Source organism: Pantherophis guttatus, chromosome 11, assembly GCF_059756535.1.
Source record: "Pantherophis guttatus breed Tessera chromosome 11, ASM5975653v1, whole genome shotgun sequence".
NCBI lineage: Eukaryota > Metazoa > Chordata > Lepidosauria > Squamata > Colubridae > Pantherophis > Pantherophis guttatus.
Genome location: NC_142073.1, coordinates 16,936,482 through 16,957,980, shown reverse-complemented (window position 1 = coordinate 16,957,980; position 21,499 = coordinate 16,936,482). Strand labels below are relative to the sequence as shown.

The following is a 21,499-nucleotide window of genomic DNA, read 5'->3' as shown; positions in this document are numbered from 1 at the left end:
GAACATGACTCTCAGGACAATTGCGCCAGTTCGGTTTAGCCGCCTAATGAAAGACACATTTGGTCCATCAAGAGTAGTGTCACAAAAATAGTAAACTGACTGCTATAAATATATGCCTACCAGCAGTGAGCCAAGTAGGCCGTAAACAAGATTTGGTAGCCTCATTATGGAACATATCATACCTGGAATTGTCTCCTGAACAGTTGCAACTAAGGCCATTCATCTGTTTACCTACTTAGACAAAAATAACAAGCCGTCAGGTGCAAATGATGACAAATACTGGGGGTTTGCAAGCCTGCCCGTAGATGGCCCTTAAGTTTCTCAACATGAGCAGCATACCAGTCCTGGAACAGGTTTTATTGCGTTTTATTGCGTTTAATATGGGGGTCTCTACTTAATATTCTGAACTGTATCTACCACTACAGAGGAAAAAATACAAAACACAGCCTTTTAAGATTCCTTTCCCTGCCTCAGTCAGCTTCACGGATATCAGGCCATTCCATGTTTTCGAGACTGCAGGCATGTTGGGCGTTGTTTTTTAAGCCTGGAACAGCTGGCTCCTCTGTATGAGTCTAAATGTCAAAACGGAAGGCAGTTAAATGTGGTTATCAAATAAATATATCAGGGAATACTCTTAAGAAATGATCTCCTTAATTTCTGTTTTAGGATGGTCAAGTTTTTCAGAAGGATGGCTAGATGATGATTAGAAATGGAAGTCATTCCCATCTATCTATCTATCTATCTATCTATCTATCTATCTATCTATCTATCTATCAATCTATCTAATTCCCACACCACTATCTTATTTCTCATCTTTTCTCATCCCAGAGCCTGGATAGCTCTGCAGACAAGGCACTGCAATTTAACACCAGCTGTCTGCAATTAAAATAAGTTCAAATCTTGCCAGGCTCAAGGTTGACTCAGCCTTCCATCCTTTCTAAGGTAGGTAAATTGAGGACCCAGTTTGTGGGGGCAATAAACTGACTTTGTATAAATATACAAAAGTATGAAGGCTATTGCTTAACGCACTGTAAGCCGCCCTGAGTCTCCGGAGAAGGGCGGCATATAAATCAAATTAAAATAAATAAATAAATAAAAATCCTCTCATCTGTCCTGCTTTCTTCTCCTATTGGTTTCTTATGATTTATCAATTGTTGTTTATTATGATCTATGATCTATGGCCAATTACTTGCTGTTTATATATACACTGTGAGCTTATGCACTGGACACAAATTCCTTGTGTGTCCACTCACACTTGGCCAATATCAAATTCTATGATTCTATGGTCTGAATAGAATAGAATAACAGAGTTGGAAGGGACCTTGGAGGTCTTCCAGTCCAACCCCCTGCCCAGGCAGGAAACCCTACACCACTTCAGACAAATGGTTATCCAACATCTTCTTAAAAATTTCCAGTTTTGGAGCATTCACAACTTCTGCAGGCAACTTGTTCCATTGATTAATTGTTCTAACTGTCAGGAAATTTCTCCTTAGTTCTAAGTTGCTTCTCTCCTTGATTGGTTTCCACCCATTGCTTCTTGTCCTGCCCTCAGGTGCTTTGGAGAATAGCTTGACTCCCTCTTCCTTGTGGCAACCCCTGAGATATTGGAACACTGCTATCATGTCTCCCCTAGTCCTTCTTTTCATTAAACTAGACATACCCAGTTCCTGCAACCGTTCTTCATACGTTTTAGCCTCCAGTCCCGTAATCATCTTTGTTGTTCTTCTGTGTCTGTGTCTATCCGTCCGTCCATCTATCCATCTATCCCTCTCTCCATCCATCCATCCATCCATCCATCCATCCATCCATCCATCCATCCATCCGTCTATCTATCTAATCTTGCCACAATCTAATCTTAATCTAGGGACTGCCTGTATACCTACAAAATAGGATTGGATGAGCAAACCTAGTATGTTGTGGATTTGATCTGGTTGTATTTAATGACATGATTTAGCTTATAAAAATGATTCAGTCTTTCAAAATATCTGGGACTGGCATTCTCAATGGTATCCACTATCCCAAGGAAGTAAAGCAACAGGTTGTATGTGATTTTGCTTCATAATGTGGAAAGTTATGAATTTAATAAAAAGATGCAAAATAATTGAACAACTTCCAGTAATTCTACATCAATAGGGCTATGCAAGATCATTTAATAAGCCTGAATAATGAATATATAAAGAAGGCTCTGTTGTGCATGTAGATCTCAGCAAATGCATAGGAGCTTCATTATGTACAATAAATAATTCTTTTTTTTTTATTATTTGTTCAGCTTTAGGTGCAGGTTAAGGATCATAATACCTAAACCAAAGCATAATAAGGACAGTTATTCCCTACATCACAAGAAGCCGCAATAAGGGAAGCACTGCCAAAGTGATTTATAAAAATAATGCATCTGAATTTAAAATTATGATTTATTTCCCCAGGTAATCACATTGATTATACAAAAATGCTTCCAGAAATATTGGGCTTAGTGTCTGGATTTATAGACAGATAGATAGACAAATGATAGGTAAATCTTTAACACCAATTTTGTAACCATATTGGTTACAGTAATCAGAATTTCTCCCACAGATATTAGCTGCTCACGTAACTTACTAATCTGTAGTGTATTTAGCTATGCTTATTGAATTGAGCCAGCAGCTGGGGGGTTCACATTACATCTGGACCAGTAGCTATGCTGCCTGAGTTTGGGGCTGACCAATTTAATTGTGCTTAAAAAGAAGAGCACAAATTGCATCATAATGCTGTTCTCTTGTTCTAGTCTTTTCTTTGGATTTCTAGAGTACAATACCTCTACTTTGATATCAACTCAGAAAAAACAGTCTGACAAGGCAAGTATATTACTCTTAATGATCCAAGGAGCAAAGTGGTATCACATAAGACCTTTAGAAAAAGTCTGTTAGCCCCTCTTTTGACTAACCACATTTTATTAAAAGGCATGAATTTTCATGAGCTATGGTTCACTTCTAGAGGGACGCAGTGGCTCAGTGGCTAAGACACTGAGCTTGTTGATCAGAAAGGTCAGCAGTTTGGTGGTTCGAATCCCTAGTGCCACATAACGGGGTGAGCTCCCATTACTTGTCCCAGCTTCTGCCAACCTAGCAGTTTGAAAGCATGTAAAAAATGCAAGTAGAAAAAATAGGGACCACCTTTGGTGGGAAGGTAACAGCGTTCCATGCGCCTCAGAGTCATACCAGCCACATGACCACGGAGACGTCTTTGGACAGCGCTGGCTCTTCGGCTTTGAAACAGAGATGAGCACCACCGCCTAGAGTTGGGAACGACTAGCACATATGTGCAAGGAGAACCATTACCTTTACCTTTATGGTTCACTTCATCAGATGCATCTACCACAGGCTACCACAGATCTCCTGCTACAATAGCTACAATGGGACATTAAGATATTAATTATTAGATTGTGCAGAAATGGGCAGATTGACGTTAAAAGATATAAGAAAAAGAAGATACAGAGTATTTTCGAACATGGGACCTGTTCTACCAATGGTTGGATAACAGAGGTAGAAATTAAGAGCGGGGGAAGTACTATTATGTAAACAAATGGATCCAGACAAAACGCTGTTCACAAAGCACATGTATGTAAACTGAAAATGTATAAATAAACCGGGTTTTTTTTTACAGAAAAGATATTAGTTTACTGTCATTTGTGGATCATGCCAGGATTGGAGAGCATTTCCCGTGGACCACATGGAACTTTAGACTTTTTTGCAGGATTGAAGGAGATCTTAAGGAAGGGTGGAGATACTTGCTACCAGATGACCAATTTTGGATGCTACCTTTGTTTCTCTCTCCACCCCATTATTTATTTTTCTTCTGTTCAATCATGTACAATTCTCTGGATGAGTCCATGCAGTTTTCTTGGCAGAAGTGGTTGCCATTTCCTCCTTCCTATGGCTGAGAGAAAGTGACTGGCCCAAGGTCACCCAGCTAGCTGTTTGCCTAATACAAGTTCATCATCTCCCAGTTTCGAACCAGAGGTGGGATTCACTTACCTTCCCTACTGGTTTGCAAACGTGAGAGCGCGCACATCCGGGCAGGTGAGCGGAGCCTACCACAGTCACCGTTACCGTTTGCCCGACTGCACCACTGTTTCTAACACGATGCCTTCACGACTACACCAAACTGATGAGCCTTGGTGGCGCAGCAGACTAAAGTGCTGTTAAGTAGCACCAGCTGCCTGCAATTACTGCAAATTCAAATCTCACCAGGCTCAAGGTTGACTCAGCCTTCCATCCTTTCGAGGTAGGTAAAATGAGGACCCGGATTGTGGGGGCAATAAGCTGACTTTGTATAAAAAAGAACACCGCTTGGGGGGGGGGGGCAAAAGCCCTACTAAGCAGGTATATACAAAAGTATGAAAGCTATTGCTTAACGCATTGTAAGCCGCCCTGAGTCTCCGGAGAAGGGCGGCATATAAGCCAAACCAATAAATAAATACAATAAATAAACTGACTTTAGCCTATTATAATAGAGATCAAAACACAAATTACCACACATATTCCGCTTTTAATCCATTTTTTTGGTTAAAGGTACAAATATTTCATCGCTGTAAGATCTTAGGGAGACAGAAAAATAAGCTTGTGCTAATGCATAATACCCATCAGCAATCCAAAATACACTTCAGTAGCATCCGTATCTGTAATGTGACAGGTGTGAAGAAGAACGAACACTGTGATGAGACAAAACAATAATGAACGTCACGGAAAAACTTCCCAAAGTGTAACTTTGAGAAATGCAGAGAAAGAGCTGAGAAGCCTAGAGAGTAAAACATGAAGCTTTAAAGTTTTAACAAGGTGTCTTCCGAAACCAAAATTGGGGATGGAGTACACAATTCAGTAATTTACGAAGAGACAGGTTAGCTATAAAACTGTTCCTGAAAAATGAGGGAAGCCGGATACATAATGGAGATCTCAAAGGCTGTAGCCAGGTCATTGGAGATGATAAAAAGGTTTGACCAAAGAATCTTTTGACCTTCCATAAGGCAATTTCCCTTGTTAAGGGGGATCATTTGCAGTCCAGAAAGAATCCCCGTAAATCTCTTCGGATTCCGTTTCAAAAGTTACTTCCAAATTGTTATTTCCTACCACCGAAGCTTCAGAAAATAACCGAAGAAGACACCGTAATGTAAAGATATAAAAGATATGGCAGTCTAGAAGCGCTTCCATTACGCATCGTCTGCCATGAAAGACAAATTGAAAAAGAACCGAGAATTGGAATTAATATTGTTTCCCAATGTTTGTGGTCAGTAAGATGAATGTGCTGGAGACTTCTCTGTCCGTGGCTGCTATAATTTCACACCCAAGCAGCCGAGTTTGGTTCTCGGGGATGCACACAAAACCCTCTTAGGAGACTCAGCAACTTGCAAGCCAGCAACGGAGAGCAGAGTGCGGCCTTAAATAATTAGTTAGAAGCCTCTGCCAAACCAGTAGAGAAAATAAGGTGCTTCAGAGGGCAATAAGGATCAAACCACTGATGTTCGCTGCGAGAGAGGCTTGCGCGAGAGGTTTTTTTTAAGAACACTTAAAACTTTAAAGTCCAATTTGTATGGAAAAAAAACCCCGTGTGTATGTTTTCAAGCTGATATAAAAATAAAACTTTGGCATGGAATATGTTACGTTCCGTTAAAGAATTAAAGGTGCAGGTTGTACAATCCTCCTTTTTTAGGAAATCCTCTTGAAATTTTTTTTCCCTCCTCTGGGCTTGTTTAAAGAAACAGAGCAGCAACAGAGAGATAGAGGCCGGCCGAAATTTAAAACATGTATTGAACAGACATAATAGGATAATAATGCACACGTGAGGGGCAATTTTCATACTAGGAAAGGTATTTTATGCCTGTTTAAAAGCAGTTCTCTTCCACTCCTCCCCCACCGACCAGAACAAACGAATAATGGGATGAAATGGAAAGTGCTGATCTACATTTGGAAAGCATAGCTCATTTTACAGTTTATGTCAAGGCCCCCGCCATGTGCAGCAGGAAAGGCGACGGGGTGGAGGGAGTGTTGTTGAACCCCAAAATGCTATTCCAACAGCCTCGGAAAACAGTGATAATGCAGTGCACAAATTCATCTGGTGGATTTTTAAACTCAGGACACAGATTAAAAAACCACACATTGCGGAAGATGTGAAATTAAACCAATGTCAGGATTCCATGTAACCCTCCCAACAAAATCAGAACTCCGAGGCTGACATCTTCCTCTAAGCATAGATTTATTAAACGTAAAGGTTCCCCTCACACATACGTGTTAGTCGTTCCCGCCTCTTGGGGGCAGTGCTCATCTCTGTTTCAAAGCCAAAGAGCCAGCGCTGTCCGAAGACGTCTCCATGGTCATGTGGCCGGCATGACTAAATGCCAAAGGCACACGGAACACTGTTACCTTCCCACCAAAGTTGGTCCCTATTTTTCTACTTGCATTTTTTATGTGCTTTTGAACTGCTAGGTTGGCAGAAGCTGGGACAAGTAACGGGAGCTCACCCCGTTACACGGCACTAGGGATTCGAACCGCTGAACTGCCGACCTTTCGATGAACAAGCTCAGCATCTTAGCCACTGAGCCATTGCGTCCCCATAGATATATTAGGCAGGTCATATTGGCACATCTGGGGAAACCCAACTCTAAAGCCCCCTCGGGTTTTCCCTTAGTTTAAAAATACATTTTTTCTCCCTTTCCTTTTATTTCCAAAAAATTTTAAAAAATGGGATTTTAAAAAATTTAAATAGCATTTTTTTTATTTAAATCAGATTTTTTTTTATTTTTATCAAATTTATTTTAATAAAATGCTTTTGGAGTAAAATCTATCTAAAAATAAATTTTCTATTTAAAATATATTAATAATTTAGTTTATTCAGCATGAAATGGAGCTTAGTTATGTAGCATGAGGCTGTATATTATGCAATATTTACATTTTTGGTAAAGCTGAGGTAACATGCACTGCATTGATGCATTCACACAATTTCACAGTAACCATGAGATAAACCATAAAAGAAAGTTCAGGACTATTCCTTTTATCATATTGTTTTGCAAATCAATGTACACTACAAACTGTATGATCGTTTGAAGAGAAATGCATCTGTACCACCAGGCTCTAAGTGTGAGGAGGAAGGGCAAGCAGTAAAAATGAAAGTGAAACCTTCTAAGCAGCTTATAAATATAATATTAAAGAGCACCTGTCATTTCAGATCCATCATGGCAGCGCCTGTTAGTGGGCATCCACTCACCTCCTGCCCGCCCCATCCCTCACCTTGTTGTGTCATTGCTGCATCACCAGCCATCCCATTAAAGTGAATTGGACCGTTGGTCTGTCAACAGCGGATCAGAGGAGCCGCTGTGGTACAGAGATGACAGTTGCTCTTTAAAAAATATGATTTAAATCATGATTTAAATCAAATCCAATGTCAACTTGCAAAGCTTTCAAGTTGCCATGAGCAGGAGGGAGGGAGAACTGAAGTGAATTCCATACATTCTTTCTGACCGCAATCAGAAGGAGGGTGTTAGGTTTCACAACCAGCCAAAGTGCGTAATTGGAGAATGTGATTTATGACATGGGCAGAGAGGAGGGGAGAGACAGGGTCATAGGGGAACGTAAATCTACATGGGATCAGTCCTAACTGCATCCCAGTATTGCCAGAATGTTGCTCCTAATAAATAACTATATTTCCTTTGAAGTTTGGATCATGGCTCATGAATTAGGGCATCTTTCGGAAACTTGACATCCACCCTGTTCTTTATCCCTGAGAGCTGTCTCCAAACACAGCAACTTGAATTTCATGATGGGAGGAAAGTGGCATAGACCTGGGTGAAAATAAATGGAAGTTGCACCATAAAAGTGCTTGAGTTATTGAATCTTTGGGCAGATCTCTACAGAGAATTATTAAAACTGCCCAGAATATCATCGGACTCCAGCTACCAGCCCTGGATGACATCTTTGAATCTCGCTGTTTGAGGAAGTTGCAAAACATTCTCAGAGACTCTTCCCATCCTGCTTACAATCTTTTTGGACTGTTGCCTTCTGGCAGAAGATACAGAACAATTAAAACTCGGATCACACATTTTCTGAATAGGTTTTTATCCCAGAGCTATAATTGCACTCAACAATGAACTAAAGGGCCACCATCAGTGAGCTGTTGGACAGCATTACTTGGTCTGTTGTGTGGATGTTTGGGTGATTGAGGGGTGGGGAATTTTTGGTGTGTCTGGGGATTGTCATGTGTGTTGGGCTTGGTCTGCGTGTTACATGAATTTCATTGTATGGGTATATTGTGTATATATGTACAATGACAATAATATATCTCATGTGCAGAAGGTGCTACTGTGGGCAAGCAGGACTCCTAGATAAATGAAGCACCTCCGAAGTAGAAGCAGAATCTTCCATCTCAATATTCCCCTTGCATCTCCCAAAGGTGCCTGACCCTTTAAAGGAACTTTGCACTTGGTTGGCTGCAATGCTAAAAATCATTCTTGGGTTTTGGGGGTTTTTTTTTTCTTCCTCTTTGACCATGGTTTGACAGTAAAACATATGTCACCACTGCACTGACATCTGCTTCTCTCCTCCACCCCCCTCATCCCTGAAACTAAAAAAGAAAAGAAAAAAGAAAAGAAGAAGAAAAGAAGCATCTTGTTTATTTCTAAATTTCGCTAGATCTGTTGCATGATAGGCTGGCATTTGCTGTTAAAGCAGAAAATTACAAGGAGTCTTAATTGACCCTCTTGTGTCTTTGAAAAATCCTGTCTGTTGTCTCTAATTGACCCTCTAGATACCTTTATGAAACAATGAAGGAACCTTCCGTAAATAATGGACGGTGATGATTAATAGCCATGGATAGGTTGGGCCTCCAGTTCACGGTGCTTGTGTTACAGTTGCTTCTTAAAACACAAAACAATCCCCCCCCCCAACCAGAGGAGTTCTCTGTCCTTCCTAAACATCTGGGTAATTCCACAGAGAAAACAGTCTGCAGTGGCTTGTTATACAGGAGGGAGAGGGACTCGTCTCTTGCAAATATCGTAATAAAAGAAACACAAACTTAAATGAGTTTAAACAGTTAAACAGTTCTCTACCACGGGAAGCAAAGGGTGAGAAGGGAAATCTCATGGATTTCTTGTTCGGAAGAGGAACAAAGCAATCCCAACCTAAGACCCGGTTAGTTTGATTTTTAGTTTGTGCCGCCCCATTCTAAACACTTATCAGTGTGACTTAAGAGGTAGGAATAAACAACTAATAAAGGATAAAGTAGCAAAAACAGCACAGAAGCCCAAGGGAAACTGAAGAGGAGGGGGGGGGAAATCTGTTCAGCCCCTGCCAGCCACAAAAGACAACTAATTTATAAACAAAGCAAAATAGGTTTTCAATCAAGGAAGATGTTCCATCCTGCTGGACATCCTCCAAGGAATTCCACACTGGATGATTTTCTGTGTCCTTTTGTTACTCAGGCTTATTCTCTAGAAAGGGCCACAGCCCAGTGTAGAAGAAGAAAGACAATCGGTTGCATGAAACTTGGAATATTGCGTTCAGTTTTGGTCGCCATGATGTAAAAAAGATGTGGAGATTCTAGAAAGAGTGCAGAGAACAGCAACAAAGATGATTAGGGGACTGTGGGCTAAAACATATGAAGGACAGTTGCAGGAACTGGGTATGTCTAGTTTGATGAAGAGAAGGACTAAGGGAGACATAATAGCAGTCTTCCAATATCTCAGTGGTTGCCACAAAGAAGAGGGAATGAAGCTATTCTCCAAAGCACCTGAGGGCAGAACAAGAAGCAACGGGTGGAAACTAATCAAGGAGAGAAGCAACTTAGAACTAAGGAGAAATTTCCTGACAGTGAGAACGATTAATCAGTGGAACAACTTGCCTGCAGAAGTTGTGAAAGCTCCAACACTGGAAGCTTTTAAGAAGATGTTGGATAGCCATTTGTCTGAAGTGGTGTAGGGTTTCCTGCCTAAGCAGGGGGTTGGACTAGAAGACCTCCAAGGTCCCTTCCAACTCTGTTATTCTATTCTATTCTATTCTAAGGTGAAGTTATTAGAAGAGTATTAAAAAGCTACAGCTGACTCTCTCTCTCTCTCTCTCTCTCTCTCTCTCTCTCTCTCTCTCTCTCTCTCTCACTCACACACACACACACACACACACACACACACACACACACACACGCACACGGCTCATAAGCCCAGTCAAGGTTCCTATTTATGAGACATAGAAAACAATGGGCAATTCAGATTAAAAGCCATATCCAAACATTTACAATTGGTTCATGCAAACCAAGCTGAAAGAAATTGAGTCACTACTTGAATTTCTCGATGGTCCATAAGAAATGGCCGGACAAAAGACCAAGTTTTATATTTATGCAACGGCCATAATTATCTTTCTGGAAGGGGAGCAGCTACCTTGTTTTACAACTGTTTCACCCAAACCATTTCAATCTTAGATAGTAACCCAAAGATTAAACCAATGGTTTTTCTCCTGGAAACTTTGATCCCAGAACCCTAGAAAATTGGCTGTTTTTTTTAAAAAAATAAATGTATTATTATTTGAGGGAGGTTGCTTAGTATCTCATGGCATGCTAAACTTCCATAGAACACTGATTGAAAAACTGGAGTGGAGTGAACATCTGAAAGATTGGTCCAATTGGTCCAAGAGCCTTGGTAGTACAGTGGTCCAAAGCACCCTGTTATTAACACAGCTGCCTGCAATTACTGCAGGTTCGAATCTCACCAGGCTCAAGGTTGACTCAGCCTTCCATCCTTTCTAAGGTAGGTAAAATGAGGACCCAGTTTGTGGGGGCAATAAGCTGACTTTGTATAAATATACAAAAGTATGAAGGCTATTGCTTAACGCATTGTAAGCCTCCCTGAGTCTCCGGAGAAGGGCGGCATATAAATCATTTTTTTTAAAAAAAAAAATGTGTTCAATTAAGTTTCGTTTGAGTGCTACTGTTCATGCAGCACCTGAGTGTGAATGAATGGAATTACCTGGACATTCAATTTCCTGTCCCAAGAACAAATGTTAATTATATTCAGTGTATGGGTTAACTGATGTAAGATTTGAAAATTTGGTCCATTTGGCAGGACTGCAACCTCTCCCACTGAAAAACACCAAGAAAATCCAAACCATAAATCATGATGTGTCTGGAGAATGTTTCTGACCATTCCCAGGAGCCAAACTGTACAGTAATGTGAAGTAGGAATAACCTTGAGGAACAGGGGGAAGAGCCACAATCAAGACAACAGTTGAGAAACTGAGAAATCTCAACTGAGAGATCTCAAAGAAATCTGAGTCCAAGGCTGAAAGGTAATTTGAGAAAGTTTCTTAGATTTGATATCCATCCAGTTTTCATGACAATAAAGAGGGGGGGGGTGGAGAGATTTTGAGACTTGCAAGATTGATGTCAGCCATTTGAGGTAGTCCAGACCACGAAACTAAAGTCATGAATCCCAATACTGAATTTATTAAAAGGTTACAGTAAAAGAATCTTGCAAGTATGAATGTACGAACTAAGAAAACGAAGAGCCAAGACGGGGCGGGTATGAGGTCTTCTCACCCCATCAACCACCTCCAAGTGATGACTGTCCCACTTGGAACCCTAGGTCAGTTGGCAAAGTCAGGCTTTGATATCATCCAGATGTCAACTCGTAAAGCATTCCAGGCCTGCTCTCAAGTTGCCATAGGCAAGAGGGGGGAGAAACTGATGGAGCAGCTCGGCTGCCACGACCAGAAGCACATTCCATGCATACCTTTCTCCAGGTTGGCTTTGGTATCCCAGGTTACCAGAGCCAGCAGGAGAGGCGTGTTTTCTACAGCCCGCGAAAGTGCTCCATTGGAGAATGTGATTTATGACACACCCAGAGAGGAGAGGGAAAACCGGGTCATAGTGAGGCCGTAAATTACATGGAGCAGAGTTGACTCCACTTGGATAAGTGCCGACATGTTGCTCCTAATAAATAACTGGATTTCTTTTGAAACCTGGCTCAAGGATTCTAACCCTAATCCTAACTTGAGGTTTCTAACCCTAACCCTGACAGCAGAAGGCCAAAAGGGAGAAGGCAGTTTTGACCTCCAGTGGTAGAATGTTCCAGAGATCGGGGCCATAGCAAAAAAGGCCCTTCTCTGAGAGCAAAACAGCTGAGAGTCGGGAGGCCGATCCAATCAACTTGTGCTAATTAGGCTGTGCTGAAGCTGAAAGGAGCTGTTTCTTCTTACTGCTTGCTGCAAGGAGGTAAACTGCTGGGAGGCAGAGGACAAAGGGTGGGGGCCAGTGGGTGGGCGGGGCTACATTTGGTGTATAAGACGCACCTAAATTTTCACCCCGTTTTAGGTGGGGAAAAGGTGCAATTTATACTCTGAAAAATACGGTATTTAAAACTCAAGATTACATTCTGAACTAGGCTATTTCATGCTGAACGTGCCCGTAAAATGAGTAAATCAAAACTTTATTACAATGTCCAAAATAAAATGAAGGTGTGCAGTCTAGTGTGCCTTTTTATATATCTCCGGTCTAAAGTGTTAAGAGAAACTTTACTGGGTTGAAAGAAATTGATGAATTGAAAGGAGGCAAATTCTAAATTTATCATCCGACTTTAGGAAGGGGAGGGAGAGAAAACTAAGTGATGATTTAACATTTTGTAGCAAACAACTCGAGAACAACCATGTTCGTATAAATGGAAGAGGCTCAGAAAGATAAAAGATATGGGACCCCATGTTGAATTGTTGCTAAACTTCCAAAATATTCATTGTTTGAAAAGGGGCGTTGGTCCTACCTGATACGCTCCTTCTCGTTGAGTGGAGACAGCAGCCAGTGTGGGTACTACTCATCCAATCAGATTGAAGGACTGAGTCAGCCAACAACTTTAAGTCCCGCCTCTGTTGCCGGGCAGACCCAGCTTTGGCGAAGACACGTAAGACTGACTCGGCGTGTGGGCACAGAAGGCAGGATCTGCCACCAGGTAAGTAAAGAGAAGAGTAAAACAGACAGAGAAAAAAACAGCCGGAGAAGGGGGGGTCTGGCTGCTGTCTCCACTCAACGAGAAGGAGCGTATCAGGTAGGACCAACGCCCCTTCTCCATTGAGAGTGGAGACAGCAGCCAGTGTGGGACATACCCCAGTTCACTGTCCCGAGTTCAGGGTGGGAACCGGCTGGTCGGCAACAACAGTCTCCCCGGCAACGACACGCTGAAGCACCCGTCGTCCGAAAGCCGCCTCCGCCGATGCAAACTGATCCAATCGATAATGGCGTACGAAGGGCACCGGTGAAGTCCACGTAGCCGCCCTGCAGATCTCCAACAAGGGCGCCTGGGTCGCCCATGCAGCAGTCGTAGCCGCGCTACGGGTGGAATGAGCGGTCACTCGAGCTGGACGCGGAAGGGATCGAAGGTCGTAGGCCGAAGCGATGGTAAGTCGAATCCAACGACCGACCACAGCTGAGGAGACCTTGCACCCTTGGGAAACGGGCAGAAAAGAGACAAACAGCGACTCCGAACGACGGAAAACAGATGTCCTCTTAATGTAGATCCGCAAAGCCCGTCGCACGTCGAGCAAGTGCCATCTTCGCTCCCGTGGATGAACAGGGCGCGGGCAGAAATTAGGCAGAATGATTTCCTGCGAGCGGTGGAAAACCGAATTGATTTTCGGGACGAAGGTGGGGTCCAAACGGAGAACTACACGGTCCGAATGAAAGACACAAAGGTCAGAACGGATGGATAATGCCGCTATCTCCGAAATACGACGGGCTGACGTTATCGCCACTAGGAAGGAGACCTTGCAGGAGAGTAGACGGAGACTAGTAGTTCGCAAAGGTTCGTACGGGGGACCCATAAGCGACTCCAAAACTAAGGGGAGATCCCATGTAGGGTATCTGTGCACTACAGGAGGACACAAGTTAGTAGCTCCCCGCAGAAAACGCCGGATTAGGCGATGATGCGACAATGATGGCAAAGACCCGCAGACCAGGACCGAGGACAATGCGGCCACATGCCTGCGTAACGTGTTGGAAGAGAGGCCTTGTGCCAGGCCCTGCTGCAGAAAACATAAAATGTCCACAATGGATGGCTGAAGAGCGGAAACACCGGACTCGGAACACCAGGAACAGAAGGCGCGCCAGGTGGCAGAGTAAATGCGATCCGTAGAAGCGCGGCGCGAGGCTTGCAATGTCTGAATAACGTCCGGCGGGATATGCACCGCTGTCAAAGTGCTCCGCTCAACCGCCAAACGGTCAGGTTGAGCCAGGCGGGGTCCGGGTGTAATAGAGCGCCCTGGGACAGCACGTCGTCCTCGAGGGGGATGCGCCACGATGGGGCCACCGAGAGGGACACAAGGTCCGCATACCAGGGTCTCCGGGGCCAATGAGGCGCTACAAGGACCACTTCCGCCCGCTCGTATAAGATCTTGCGAATCACTCTGGGCAGGAGTGAGGTCGGGGGAAAGGCGTAGAGAAGACCCGCCGGCCATGGAATTCGAAGAGCGTCGACGCCCGCCGCCTGAGGATCTGGGAATCTGGCGAAGAACTGTTGCAGCTGAGCATTCGTGTGCGTTGCAAAGAGGTCGATCACCGGCATGCCGAACCTCCGAGACAGCTCCTGGAAGAATCGGGGATGGAGGCGCCACTCCGCGTTGTCCACTCGACGACGACTCAGCCAGTCCGCTTGGGAGTTGTCCGCTCCGGAAATATGCTCTGCCCGAAGGGAGCAAAGGTGCCGCTCTGCCCAGAATCCCAGTCGCAGGGCCAGCAGAAGAAGTGACCTCGACCTGGTCCCCCCCAGCTTGTTCAAGTGCGCTTTTGCTGCAACATTGTCCGTCAGGACGAGGACGTGTGAGTTGGAGACCAGGCTTCGGAATGCCCTGAGAGCCAGGAAGATCGCCTGTAGTTCCAGCCAGTTGATAGGGCGACGGGACTCTGCCGGGCTCCAAGTGCCCTGAGCCAACTGACCTTGGCAATGGGCCCCCCAACCGAGGAGGCTGGCATCTGTGGTTACTATCACCCTCTGAGGCTCCAGGAAAAACGACCCCGCAGCTAGGGCCGGGGAACGCCACCACCGCAGGGACCGACGAACCGCCGGAGGGACCGGGACCGGCCTGAATGAAGTGCCTCTGCCCGCCTTCTGCAACGGCAAGAGAAACCATTGAAGTTCCCGTGCGTGCAGTTGTGCCCAGGGAACTATGGAGATGGCAGAAATCATTTTCCCTAACAGTTGGGAGAGGACAAGAGGGGAAATGGCCCTGCAGGATTCCACCTTGGAAACTAACTGGCGGATACCCGCCTGCCTATCGGGGGACAAAAACACCCTACCCTGAACCGTGTCGATCAGGGCTCCCAAATGGACCAAACTGGTGGAAGGAGAGAGGTGACTCTTATCTAAATTAATCGAGAAACCATGGGCCGCCAACGTCTCTACCGTGAGACGAACGTCCGACACAGCCTGAGCAACAGAAGGGGACAACAAGAGAATGTCATCGAGGTAGCATAAAAGTCTAACAGAACGGACACGAAGAAATGCCGCTAAAGCAGCCAGCACCTTCGTAAAGGTACGGGGGGCAGAGGAGAGACCAAAAGGTAACGCCCTATATTGATAATGGACCCCCCCGTAACAAAATCTCAAAAAACGTCTATGGGAGGGAAGGATAGGGATGTGCAAATAAGCCTCTGTAAGGTCTATGGAAGAGAGGAGATCGCCCCTCCGAACACCGGCTAGAATAGTTTGTAAGGATTGCATTTTGAATTTACGGTACACCACGTACCTATTTAAGCGTTTCAGGTCCAAAATAGGGCGCCACCCCCCTGAGGATTTGGGAACCAGGAAAACTCTGGAATAGAAACCCTGATGCTCCTGGCCCACAGGGACGGGTTGAATAGCTCTAATGGTCAGGAGATGGTGAATCGCTGCGTCCATGAGGGACTTTCTTTCCAAATTACGAGAAATCGGACAACAGACAAAGGAGTCAGGGGGGGTGGAGACAAATTCGATAGCTAGACCCGAACGAAGAGTGGCTAAGACCCACTGATCGGAGGTGGACCGTTCCCAGGCGGCTACGAAAATGGCCAATCTGCCGCCAATGGGAGGATTAGAAATGTAATTAGCGCCGGCGACGGATGAAACGACCTCCTCCCCCTCAAAAGGGCCGCTTAGACCCTAACGATCTACCCCGGAATCCCCTATCCTGCGATCCCCGCTGTCTGCCAAAATTTATGTACGGCCGGGGCGAGGGGAAGGAGGAGGAAGAAGGCCCACCAACAGAGTTACCTCGAAGGTGGGGTCGAGGGGGATATGGAGAGAAGCGGGAATCCCCCCTGCGGAAAACCGCCGCCAAAACCTTCCGTTTGTCTCTGGTTTCAGTTAAAAAGGGATCTAAGGCGTCCCCAAACAAACGGGACCTCCCAAATGGGACCGAGGCGAGCTTCCATTTATGCCTGGCGTCCGCCTGCCAATGTCGGAGCCAGGTCAAACGGCGAGCCGTCACAGCAGAGGCCAGCGATTTGGCCGCAAAACGAGCAGCGCTGAGAGTGGAGTCCGCTGAAAACTGAACCGCAGCTACAATCTTATTGAGGTCATGCTTAATACGAGCATCTTCCGGTGACAATGTCTCTTGTAACTGGCGGAGCCACAACAACGTGGAGCGGTTAAAGAAAGATGCTGTAGTGGCCGCCTTAATGGCCCATGCTGCCCCCAGATGGGCCCTTTGGAGGACCATCTCAGCACGGCGTTCATCAGGTCGTAAGTTCTCAGCAGGATCGCCCGGCACAGCGGCAGAAGAGAGAAGAGCAGCGATGGGAGCATCTATTGACGGGAGCTGCAGAAGAGTGTCCAGGTCAGATGCGACCTGGAAATTAGTACGGTCAGATGAAGAAGGGATAGGAGCTGACGCTGGGGAAGTCCACTGCCGTTTCACGACATCCAGGAAAAGTGGAGGTGTAGGAATGGTTGTAATCGGTTTGGGCGGCTCAGCGAACATCGGGTCCAAAGTTCCAGACGGCCCAGAAACAGAAGGATGGGAATCAGGGGAGGAAAGCCGAGCCGTATTGACGGCTTTGAACAGAAGAGACCTAAACAAGGCCTGTGGAAAAAGGGCCGTAGACACCGGCTGATCAGGTGGAAGGTTCTCGTCATCTGACAACCCAGAGTCACCGTTGTCACTGATGTCCGCATCCGACAGGGGGGAGAGTTGACCAGCATGGGAGCAGGAAGGAGAGCGAGGTGGCCTGGGAAGTGCATGACCAGAAGAACGAGGCTGCTCTGGTGAGGCCGACCGAACAGATCCAGCAACACTGGATGGACGACGACCCGCTGCCAAAGTCTTTTGCACTGCAGCCTCAATCATCTTTTGCAGATGGTCGGAAGACAGGGGACAACTCACCACCTCCTGAGGCAGGACAGGAACCAAGGGAACCGCAGAGGTGTCAAGAGGAGGTGGAATATCAGGAAGCTCCTCATTCGCAGGCGGTGCAGTGACAAGGTCCGCCGGAACAGAGCCCCACAAATTTGAAGTGGAGATGGTGACCGGGCAGTCCCTGAGAGACAACTGGTCCGGAGTCGCCGGCCGAGAATACTGCAGCGGAGCAGAAGTTGTTGAAGACTGAAGATCAGAGCTCGCCTTGGCGCAAAGTTGGGTAAGGACTCTGTCCCTCCGTTTTTCCACTCTTTCCAGCGCACTGCCATGCTTTCTGTTCTTGTGATGGGCGTGAGAAGACGGGGCAACAAGTGATTGCGCTGGATCTTGAAACGAGGCAGATTCATCCTCTGATTGCCTCTGAGAAGCAGAGCTATGCTTACGGCCATGTTTGGATTTGGCCAACGACTTTGGCATAATGACAGATCCCAAGACAAAAGCAGCAGTCACAAAGTGAGGACCCGGAGGGGAGCGCGGCAACTCCACTAATTTCCAGCCCTGGGTACACGATCCAGAGGGCGAACAGCAGGGGGAGCGCAGCCACTCCACAAAATGGCCACTGCAAGAAGAAAGCAGCAATGGAGGCTGGCAAGGGCAGCGGGGATACAGTAAGTTCAACAGCCAAGGAAGGGGGCGCGAAGCTCCACGAACACCCGCACAGCCAGCCCAGTCAAGAACAGTCCAGACAGTTGCCCTTTAAATCTGACCACAGCTTTCAGAAGGAGAAAAAACAGCTCAGAGACAGTCGCAGGGAAGTTGGTGGGGGGGGGGCGCGAAAACCCCACTCTCCAACTTAATTGATAAACAGGCAGGAAGCCCCCCAGGAGCTGCAGCAGGGAAGACAACTAGGGAGGCACGGCAGCAGCGAAAATAACTCCCACTAAAGAGCTCCGTTGGAAGCCACCGCTTCTTCAAAGGGAGCCTGCAGCCCCGGCTCAGCTGTTGGTCGGCTATCAGCGCTGCGCTAATTAACTCAGCAGGTGATGGTCGGAGCGGCTTGAAATAAGCGCTAGCAGCAGCGTGGGCAAGCACCAAGAAGAAGCCACCAGTAATCACGAAGGGCAGGCAATCTAGCTTCCAGGGAGGTGGATTCAAAGTCCAAAGCAGCAGGCAGCAAGTTCTTTAAAGTTTGGAAGTTGCGTTTTGGAGCGGAGGGCTTCAAAATGGCCGCCGCCACAGAAACGGCGCGAAAAAACGGCCGAGAAGACAATTAGGAGGCCCTGGGGGAAGCGGTCAGCAAGGAGAGTCAGGACCTGAGGAGGTAGCTGCCAAGCCTGGCAGGGAGCCCCAGGAAGCCCCCCCAGGGGTCCCCAAAGAGAGAAAACAAAAAGCCCTCACAGCAGAGGCTTAACAGTTTTAAAGGGGGAAAACACAGGGCAAAAAAACTTACAAAGTCCAAAGGCAACCAAGTCCACAGGGAGAAGCAGAAGAAAGGTCAGAAACAGTCCAGGTTCAAAAAGACCAATAAATCCAAAAAGGAGAGATAGTTTGTAGAAAAGCAGTCAGAGCTACAGACCCACACGCCAGTCCAACTGAAGGACTGAGCCAAAGCTGGGTCTGCCCGGCAACAGAGGCGGGACTTAAAGTTGTTGGCTGACTCAGTCCTTCAATCTGATTGGATGAGTAGTACCCACACTGGCTGCTGTCTCCACTCTCAATGGAGAACGTCAAGCCTAGAGAATTTAGCACGCTTAGATTTTCTGGCAGAAATCTATATGATCAATCAGCCTGATGCTTTCGGGTTAAAAAACACACCCCTTGTATTCTCTCTTATGAGTTTAGAAAGGGGTGGGGTATATGGGGAAGCTCTCTGGTTAAATCTCATCATAAATACAATCACAGATATGTATAAATAGATCTTCCTGTTGATAATAAATGGCCTTCTACAATGCTCACTTGAAAATGCATGCATTCAAACATGGCTATTTTTTATCACACACATAAGCATGCTTATTTGCTCTTTTAGAAAATTCAACATGCTCCTTAGCCCCTTAATAAGGGGACGTGGTGACTCAGTGGCTAAGATGCTGAGCTTGTCAATTGAAAAGTCGGCAGTTCAGCTGTAAAGAGGAACAGTTGGAAAGGAACTCTGAACAAGATCTTAACCAAGAGACAAATTTATCTAAGAAATCATCTTGGCTTTGGATGCAGCAAACTCAATCTCTACCTAGAGGTCAGTAGTGGGTTCCACTTACTTTCGCTACCGGTTCGGAATTGGGAGCGCACGTGGCACTTCTGCACATGGGTAGAGTTTCTGTGATGACTTCCGGGCAGGTGGGCAGAACCTCCGGCCGCCGTCACTACCGGTTCACCAGAACTGGTAGAAACCCACCACGGCTAGAGGTGTTTGGGACAGTGTTGACATATCCTATAGTTTGAGACCTATGTATTTCCAGCAGCAGACTAGCGCTGAAGAGGTGAAGGTAAGAAGGGACAGAATCAAGATCACGTGAAGTGTTAATACCACTTTATAAGGCCTTGGTAAGGCCACATGTGGAATACTGCATTCAGTTTTGGTCGCCATGATGTAAAAAAAAGATGTTGAGACTCTAGAAAGAGTGCAGAGAAGAGCAACAAAGAGGATTAGGGGACTGGAGGCTAAAACATATGAAGAACAGTTGCAGGAACTGGGTATGTCTAGTTTAATGAAAAGAAGGACTAAGGGAGACATGATAGCAGGGTTCCAATATCTCAGGGGCTTCCCCAAAGAAGAGGGAGTCAAACTATTCTCCAAAGTACCTGAGGGCAAGACAAGAAGCAACAGGTGGAAACTAATCAAGGAGAGAAGCAATTTAGAACTAAGGAGAAATTTCCTGACAGTTAGAACAATTAACACTTGCCTGCAGAAGTTGTGAATGCTCCAACACTGGAAATTTTTAAGAAGATGTTGGATAACCATTTGTCTGAAGTGGTGTAGGGTTTCCTGCCTGGGCAGGGGGTTGGACTAGAAGACCTCCAAGGTCCCTTCCAACTCTGTTATTCTATTCTATGGCTAAGAAGTAACTGCGAGACCACAAAATAGACGAAGTAATATAAAAGTTACAATGCTCTGGGGCTTTAGAATTCAAACAAACAGAATGCCTTTAACCCTCTACCACTTTGGGTCAACGTATTTTCCTCCTCAAAGTTTCCGGAATCACGATTCTTAACCTATATAAATTATATTAAGAAATAGGTTTGCCCTGCATACTGTAAGAAAAGCCAATATCACAAAGTCAGTGGTAGTTAAAATAGCTCCTTCTACTTCCTCCTCCTCCATTGATCATCTCATTTTTTTTTTTCCAACTAGCCAGGAAGATGAAATTGTAGCTTGGCTCAGCAGTTTGTAACTGTAGTATCAGATTCGCATCACCTCTGCGCTCCACCAAGGGAGACTCTTGTTTCTCCTTCAACTTTGAATATACTGCAGCTTATCCCATACATTTATGGATAGGCCAGCCAGTTAATGGGCCGGTCTGAGAGGAAAGAAACCAAACAGAATATTGTCTTCAAATGCCTTAGTTTTATAAAACTATTACGGTGCAAAAGATTTGTTCAAGGAAGCCATAATACAGCTTTTTCTATTCCTCTTTATCTGTCCACTTTCAAGAGTTCAAGAAATGGAGATTTTGGTTCTCCTTAATGTAACAGTATATAATTTTGCAACAGAAATTTTGCAAAAATGTTCTGACAAATCATAATAAATGGATTGTGTCAAAGGGTATTAACCGGAGAAGTAGTGACTCAAACCCAAGTTCCTTCTTTCTGTAAATATCATCTTTATCAACTTCATTAACGTTTACCTTCCAAACTCTTTGTTTTTTATTTATAAATATGTCCTCACTTTTTATATTCATGTACCATTAGAAACAAATAACACTTTAAGATGAAAAGGCTATGATTGCTAAAATCTGATTGCCAGATCAGATTGCTGTACACTTTCATTAAAGATCTTGCATACTCTAGAGTAGAAGCATATATTTCCAAGCTGACACAAGCATATGTTTACTCTGCCGCAATAGTTAAATAGCAAAGTATGCTACTCGCTCCCAACAGATGAACAAGACTGTCACTACTATCATTAGCAAACAACACAAATGCAAACAGAAAGATTAATTTTTATGCATGCTGTAAAT

At 45.1% G+C, this 21,499-nt stretch overlaps 2 protein-coding genes across 2 annotated transcripts in view; both read right to left on the bottom strand.

Annotated features, from left to right (window-relative positions):
* WWOX (WW domain containing oxidoreductase) overlaps positions 1-21,499 on the bottom strand; it is a 609,400-nt gene that overhangs the window by 362,910 nt on the left and 224,991 nt on the right. The gene's annotated exons all lie outside the window — the stretch shown is intronic.
* On the bottom strand, positions 16,110-18,925 carry LOC148112290 (uncharacterized). The gene has a single exon (XM_087877311.1). The coding sequence runs from the start codon at positions 17,799-17,801 to the stop codon at positions 16,110-16,112; it is 1,692 nt and encodes a 563-aa protein (XP_087733437.1). The 5' UTR covers positions 17,802-18,925.

Bases quoted from the DNA above. Each gene is read 5' to 3' on its own strand.
- LOC148112290 (XM_087877311.1), bottom strand. From the start codon at position 17,801: ATGCCAAAGTCGTTGGCCAAATCCAAACATGGCCGTAAGCATAGCTCT.